General features: G+C 44.4%; 1 protein-coding gene across 1 annotated transcript in view; it reads right to left on the bottom strand.

Moving 5' to 3' along the window:
* Nucleotides 1–316: 316 nt before the first annotated feature.
* The window catches only part of LOC107299682 (rho guanine nucleotide exchange factor 10-like protein), a gene marked incomplete at both ends in the record, with an annotated part of 24,778 nt that continues 18,023 nt past the window's right edge, over nt 317–7,071 (bottom strand). Inside the window, 2 exons of the mRNA XM_015829029.1 lie at nt 317–491; nt 3,051–3,196. Of these exons, the coding sequence (XP_015684515.1) occupies nt 317–491; nt 3,051–3,196 (321 nt within the window). The remainder of the gene's footprint in view (nt 492–3,050; nt 3,197–7,071) is intronic.

Below are 7,071 nucleotides of genomic sequence, written 5' to 3'. Positions count from 1 at the left end.
TATTTGCTTCACTGCTGCAAATAGTTTATAAAATTGGATCCAGTACTGGGATGACCCGCTTTACGACCGTAATTGCAGGGCTCAATTACGGTCGTAACCCAAGGACTTACCTGAATTTGTTTTGAGATCTACAAAAGTTTTTGCCTAGGAACCGGCTTAATGACCAGGGTGTTTGCAAATAGTTCATAAAATTGGGTCCAGTCCTGGGATGACCCGCGTTACGACAGTAACTGCAGGGCTCAATTACGGTCGTAACCTAAGGACTGTCTGAAATTTGCTTTTTCCTGCCGTTAGGATGCCATGTATTTTACCCTACCTGGCAGGACCGCCGTGGTTCGGGTGGCCACGTTGATGTCCTGCAGAAGCTCCAGGGTCTCGGTGTGGAAGAGCCGTATGGAAGACCCCGAGGAGAAGGCCATCCAGACCCCACTGCCAGCCTTGATCATGTGCGTCACGCTGCTCTCCTCTCCCGGGTGGGCCTCGAATATTTGCTGTGGACGAAGAAAAGAGAGAATTGGGCGTCAGTGGGCCATGAAGTAAAATGGGTCTGTCTAGTTTAATGAAGAGAAGGACCAGGGGGGACATGATAGCAGTCTTCCAGTATCTCAGGGGCTGCCCCAAAGAAGAGGGAGTCAAGCTATTCTCCAAAGCACCCGAAGGCAGGACAAGAAGCAACGGATGGAAACTAATCAAGGAGAGAAGCAATCTGGAACTAAGGAGAAACTTCCTGACAGTGAGAATAATTAACCAGTGGAACAACCTGCCTCCAGAAGCGGTGAATGCTCCAACACTGGAAGTTTTTAAGAGACTGGACAGCCATTTGTCCAAAATGATATAGGTTTCCTGCCTGAGCAAGGGGTTGGACTAGATGACCTCCAAGGTCCCTTCCAACTTTATTATTATTATTATTATTATTATTATTATTATTATTATTATTATTATTATTATTATTATTATTATTATTATTATTATTATTATTATTATTTTCTATTATTACTATTATTACTACTACTACTATTACTATTATTATTATTATTAGTTTTTTGTGAATAACGCCAACAACTAGGAAATGTGTGCTGGGTTTTCGGCCTTGATCCTTCTGTACCCCCAAAATGGTTGGGTCGCTCTGAGTTTATTCCCCCTACTAGGCTCCAGGTAAAGCTACGGGCAATGGTGAAGGAATTCTGAGGAATTCTGGGAGTTGAAGTCCACAAGTCATAAAAGGGTCATAGTCCCCTCACGCTGGCTGAGGAATTCTGGGAGTTGAAGTCCACAAGTCCTAAAAGGGCCGAGTTTGAAGACCCCTGTTCTTCTCACTCCAATTAATCCCTTTTTCGCTTCCTGGCCCCATGGCTCTAATTTTCTGTCCTTCTCTGCCTGCAAAAGCCACTTTCTCACATCCCACGTCCTTTTTAGACAGTACCCAACTTTGCAGCAGTTCTCTTTTTAATGCCTCCGTTATAAACTCGGAATATTACCCTGAAAATGCTGACACAATCCTTCCCACCGCGGCATTTATGTACCTCAAAATGTCTCTATAAAAACAGAGCTCCTATCAATCCTGCTGGGCACCTGGGGAGACGTAAAACGTTGCATTAGTGTTGACAAGGCATTCGATGCCACCTGACAACTGAGTGCCAAGTGGAGGAAAGAGACGGCCTTATCTTGTCAGGGAAGAGAAAGAGGTGGCAGCGGAGAAAGAAAGGAAACTGAGGCAGGAAAGGCCGCTGCTTCAAATGAAAAGAAAACCAGGATATTTCTCCCTTTGCTCCGTTTACACACATGTGTGTTTACGTGTTATCCATGTGTTTACGTGTTATCCACTGCTTCTACAGAGGAACTGGGATCGCTGGTCATCCCTCTGTGAGCAGTTTTGGTTCAATCTGAAGTCTCGACTGGCACGGGGAGAACACCCCAGACCGTGCATGAGTTTGTCTCATGAAGAATAGAATAGAATAGAATAGAAAATGGAATGGAATAGAATAGAATAGAATAGAATAGAATAGAATAGAATAGAATAGAATAAAGAGAGATTGAAATAGAATAGAATAGAATATAGAATAGAGTAGAGTAGAATAGAATAGAATAGAATAGAATAGAATAGAATAGAATAGAATGGAATTGAATGTAGAATAGAATAGAATAGAATGCAGAGTATAGAATAGAATAGAATAGAATAGAATATGGAAATAATAGAATAGAACAGAACAGAACAGAATAGAATAGAATAGAATAGAGATTGGAATGGAATGGAATTGAATATAGAATAAAATAGAATGGAGTGGAGTGGAGTGGAGTGGAGTGGAGTGGAGTAGAGTAGAGTAGAGTAGAGTAGAATAGAATCGGAATGGAAACGGAATAGAATAGAATAGAATAGAATAGAATAGAATAGAAAGGGACCTTGGAGGTCTTCTAGTCCAGCCCCCTGCTCAAGCAGGAGAACCTATACCATCTCAGACAGGAGATTGTCCAGTCTCTTCTTAAAAATTTCCAGTGATGGAGCACCCACAATTTCTGGGGGTAAGCTGTTCCACTGGTTGAGAATGGAGAATGGATACTCTTGTAGGGTGGCAGATACGCCATGGGTAGGGTACAAATGAGGCTGTTAGGTCCTGGCATCCAGCACTGCCCAAATAAGTAGGGGGAAAGGAGAAGGGGAGAGAGAAAGAGAAGGGGGTATCTCTGCCATTGTGGGGGGGCGCTTGAATCCACGCAGGAACAGTGCCACACAGTGGCCGGCCCACGGGAGTTACAGCATGAGAAAGGAGAAATTTTAGAACATAGAATAACCGAGGTGGAAGGGACCTTGAAGGTCTTCTAGTCCAACCCCCTGCTCAGGCAGGGGACCCTACACAATTCCTGACAAGTGGCTCTCCAGTCTCTTCTTAAAAACCTCCAGTGATGGAGCACCCACCCCAGCCTCTGGAGGCAAGTCGTTCCACTGGCTGATTATTCTCACCATTGGGAAATTCCTCCTAATAGCGAGAACAATTAATCAGTGGAACAACGGTTCCCGAACTAAATCAAGACACACCTGGAGATACACCTACCTGAGCCTTCAGGCTGATGGCATCAAAGACGGTGACTTGATTGCCACAGCTGGCCCACACAGCGTCATCCAAGGTGAGCAGCGTCCGCACTGGGGCCAGCCCCACTGTGAGGCAGGTGGGTTCAGCTTCGGCATCCCACAGGCCTCCTGCCACAAGGAAGAGAAAAGTGGATAAGACGGAGGAGAAAAGCTTTTTGGGAAGACCAAAACAGAAGGAGGAGAATTGGAAGGACGCCCTTTCAACGCCTACAAAGCCCAATGATTTTTGTGACTTCAAATTCACTTTCAACGCAGGCTCATTTTCACGGACACCCCAAAGGTTTCTCTGAAGCCTGCCCACCTAGTTCCAGAACTCAGAAGTGGAAATCAGAAAACCATCTGTGAAGCCACAGAGTTTGGGCCACGTGAGAACTTGGAAGAGAATAAGCCTCAATCTCCATTTCGTTTTATTTTTTTGCTTCCTCCAGTCTTGAGGTTCTGTTTTCTCACTTTGGCACCAAAACATCCTCAGCACTGCAGATTTTTTTGTTTTTTTTACTTTATTGGACCGCCAGCCCACTCTATTTAAAATTCTTCCTGTCTCTTCTCTTCTCTTCTCTTCTCTATTCCATTCCATTCCATTCCATTCCAATTTCTATTCTATTCTATTCTATTCCATTCCAATCTCTATTCTATTCTATTCTATTCTATTCTATTCTATTCCAATCTCTATTCTATTCTATTCTATTCTATTCTATTCTATTCTATTCTATTCTATTCTATTCTATTCTATTCTATCCTATTCTATTCCAATCTCTATTCTATTCTATTCTATTCTATTCTATTCTATTCTATTCTATTCTATTCTATTCTATTCTATTCTATTCTATTCTATTCTATTCTATTCTATTTTTTTGTTTTTTTACTTTACTGGACCACCAGCCCACCCTGCTTAAAATTCCTCCTGTTTATTCTCTTCTCTTCTATATTCAATTCCATTCCATTCCAATCTCTCTTTATTCTATTCTATTCTATTCTATTCTATTCTATTTTTTTGTTTTTTATTTTTTTACTTTACTGGCCCGCCAGCCCACCCTGCTTAAAATTCCTCCTGTTTATTCTCTTCGAGACATTTCTTAAGAGCAGTGAATCTTTGCAACTAGCACCGTCCTTAATTGATCTGAGGAGCAAAACCCCTTGGACCACTAAATTAAATTTCTCCAATGCTTTCTACACCGCCGTTCCTAAAACCTCCTTTTCTGCAGGGCCTTTATTGATTTAACACGCGGAAGAAATGCAAGGCAAACCTTTACCAAAACACAGGCAAGGGGATGTCTCCCGATGCTGGAGTTCAAAATAAAATATTGCCATCCTTTGCCCTGTCTCTGCCAGGGCTGCAGGTTTCCATGCCACAATCGCTTCCCCAGGGGGTTTTTAATGGCATTTCGGTGGCATTTCTTGAAACACATCCGCGGCTATTGTCAAACACAGCCTTATCGCGTGTCACATCACTCCTAGACAACCGTTTTGACGTCACCCCTGGATATAATCAGCTCAGCCATTCTGCTGCCCAAACGCGCACGCACACACAACTCGGCCGCACAAAGGACACCGACGTGCGATCTTGTTGGGTAAAAGGCAGCACAAAGTAGACTTTTCCCCGAAGGGCTAAAATCACGAATGACTCTTCCGTTTTATTCAGTCCCATATTTTGCAAGATGCACACAGATAGTCCTTGACTTATCGCCATCCGTTTAACGGCCAAAGGGGCAACGGCGATGAAAAAAGTGACTTTGTACCAGTTCTCACACTTACAATCCTGGCAGTGACATGATCACAATCTGGAGAGCTAAAAACTGCTCCACGTTTACGACAGTTGCACGTCCCATCGCAGTTTGTGATCTCCAGTTTCTGAGCAGTAAAGTCAAGGTGGTAAACTTGAGGTTGCGGATGGTGACTGCGTGATGTCTCGCTTAATGACTGCACAAAAAAGGTTGTAAAATCGGGAGCCTCCCTTAATGATCACTTGGAATTTTCTGGTCCCAATGGAGGACTATCTATATTTCCCCAGATCTAATAATAATAATAATAAAGTTGGAAGGGACCTTGGAGGTCATCTAGTCCAACCCCCTGCTCAGGCAGGAAACCCTATACCATTTTGGACAAATGGCTGTCCAGTCTCTTCTTAAAAACTTCCAGTGTTGGAGCATTCACCACTTGTTCCACTGGTTAATTGTTCTAACTGTCAGGAAGTTTCTCCTTAGTTCTAGGTTGCTTCTCTCCTTGATGAGTTTCCATCTGTTGCTTCTTGTCCTGCCTTCAGGCGCCTTGGAGAATAGCTTGACTCCCTCTTCTTTGGGGCAGCCCCTGAGATACTGGAACACTGCCATCATGTCCCCCCTCGTCCTTCTCTTCCTTAAACTAGGCATACCCAACTCCAGCAACCGTTCCTTATGTTTTAGCCTCCAGTCCTCTAATCATCTTTGTTGCTCTTCTCTGCACTCTTTCTAGAGTCTCAACATCTTTTTTACATCGTGGTGACCAAAACTGGATGCAGTATTCCAAGTGTGGCCTTACCAAGGCATTGTAAAGTGGTATTAACCCTTCACGTGATCTTGATTCTATCCCTCTGTTCATGCAGCCTAGCACTGTGTTGGCCTTTTTGGCATCTCAAACAGAACAAGAGTTTATACCACTAAGAGGGTCTATTTTAGTTCCAGGACCCCCGTGTGATTCTTCAGTCAAATACAACTGCCACCCCAGGGCGCCCTGTTTGTGTTCAAGGTGTAGAGAAATGCCCCTTTTTTTCCAACTGGCAATAAATAAATAAGCTGGGGAAACAGGTTCCTCTGCATGGCGATGTTTCTGCCCGCCCCCCCGTGCCCTGGGAAGATCTGAGTGGCAGATGAAACTGCCTAAGAGATACAGCCCTCTTTCTCTTTGCCCCAGCACACGCTTTAATTAAAAAACATAAACGGCTTATCAAAAGCTAATTAATAAGAAGCAACGTCTTGGCAAATGCAGCTCGGAAGCGCAGCAGCGTAAACAGGCGTTTATAACCCCGGAACGGAGGGCAGCAGAAGCCACAGATGGTGGGAGTTTAATGGGGCGTGTAGAAGAATCGCTCTGGAAGAAACGGCGCGGAATTTGGGGAAGCAACGGAAAAGGGAGAAAGGGAGGATTAAGACACGCCCGATTAGGAGTGGAAACCGCACTCGGTCCAAAGGAAAACCACATTTTTGGGGACCAGGAGGACGGATCAAGCAAGAAATAGCAGAATAAGAGACGGGTCTTTGCAGTTTTTTCTGCTCTGCTTGCGGCCACTTCGCAGCAAGTTGGAAAAAGTAACCTTGGATGGGACGTGCAGGATTTGGGATCGGATGCTAACGGTGAATGTCTTCTCCGGGCGATATGGAGAAGTCGGATCAAGACCATCTGAGGTGGCTGATGGATGACAAGCAAGCTGAGATTTGGGGGTGGTATCAGCTCTAAGAGGAAGAGACCCCAAAGTGGGCCTTAAAAGGAAAAGTTGAGCTGATACTTGGATTCAAACAACAGCGAGGAGGAGGAGGAGGAGGAGGAGGAGGAGGAGGAGAAGAAGAAGAAGGGAGAAGGATGACTGTGGGGTCTTTGGTGTTCTCTAAACTTGGTCGTTTTCTTGCAGATGTTTCATTATGCAACTAGGTAACATCATCAGTGCTATAAAGGAGGGATTGCAGAATGGAAGAGGAGGAAGAGGAGGAAGAGAAGAGAGAAGGAGGAGGAGGACTGTGAAGTCCTTGGTGTTCTCTAAACTTGGTCGTTTTCTTGCAGACGTTTCATTACCCAACTAGGTAACATCATCAGTGCTATAAAGGAGGGGATTGCAGAATGGAGGAGGAGGAGGAGGAGGAGGAGGAGGAGGACTGTGAAGTCCTTGGTGTTCTCTGAACTTGGTCGTTTTCTTGCAGACATTTCATGACCCAACTAGATAACTTCATCAGAGTAGAAGTGAGTGGGGTTTGCAGAGAGGAGGAGGAGAATGACATGTCCTTGATGTTCTC

Source organism: Protobothrops mucrosquamatus, unplaced genomic scaffold (genome assembly GCF_001527695.2).
Source record: "Protobothrops mucrosquamatus isolate PMUCROS unplaced genomic scaffold, P.Mucros_1.0 scaffold5268, whole genome shotgun sequence".
NCBI classification, from domain to species: domain Eukaryota; kingdom Metazoa; phylum Chordata; class Lepidosauria; order Squamata; family Viperidae; genus Protobothrops; species Protobothrops mucrosquamatus.
The sequence above is the reverse complement of the archived record's forward strand: the minus strand, read 5'-3'. Positions and strand labels throughout refer to the sequence as shown.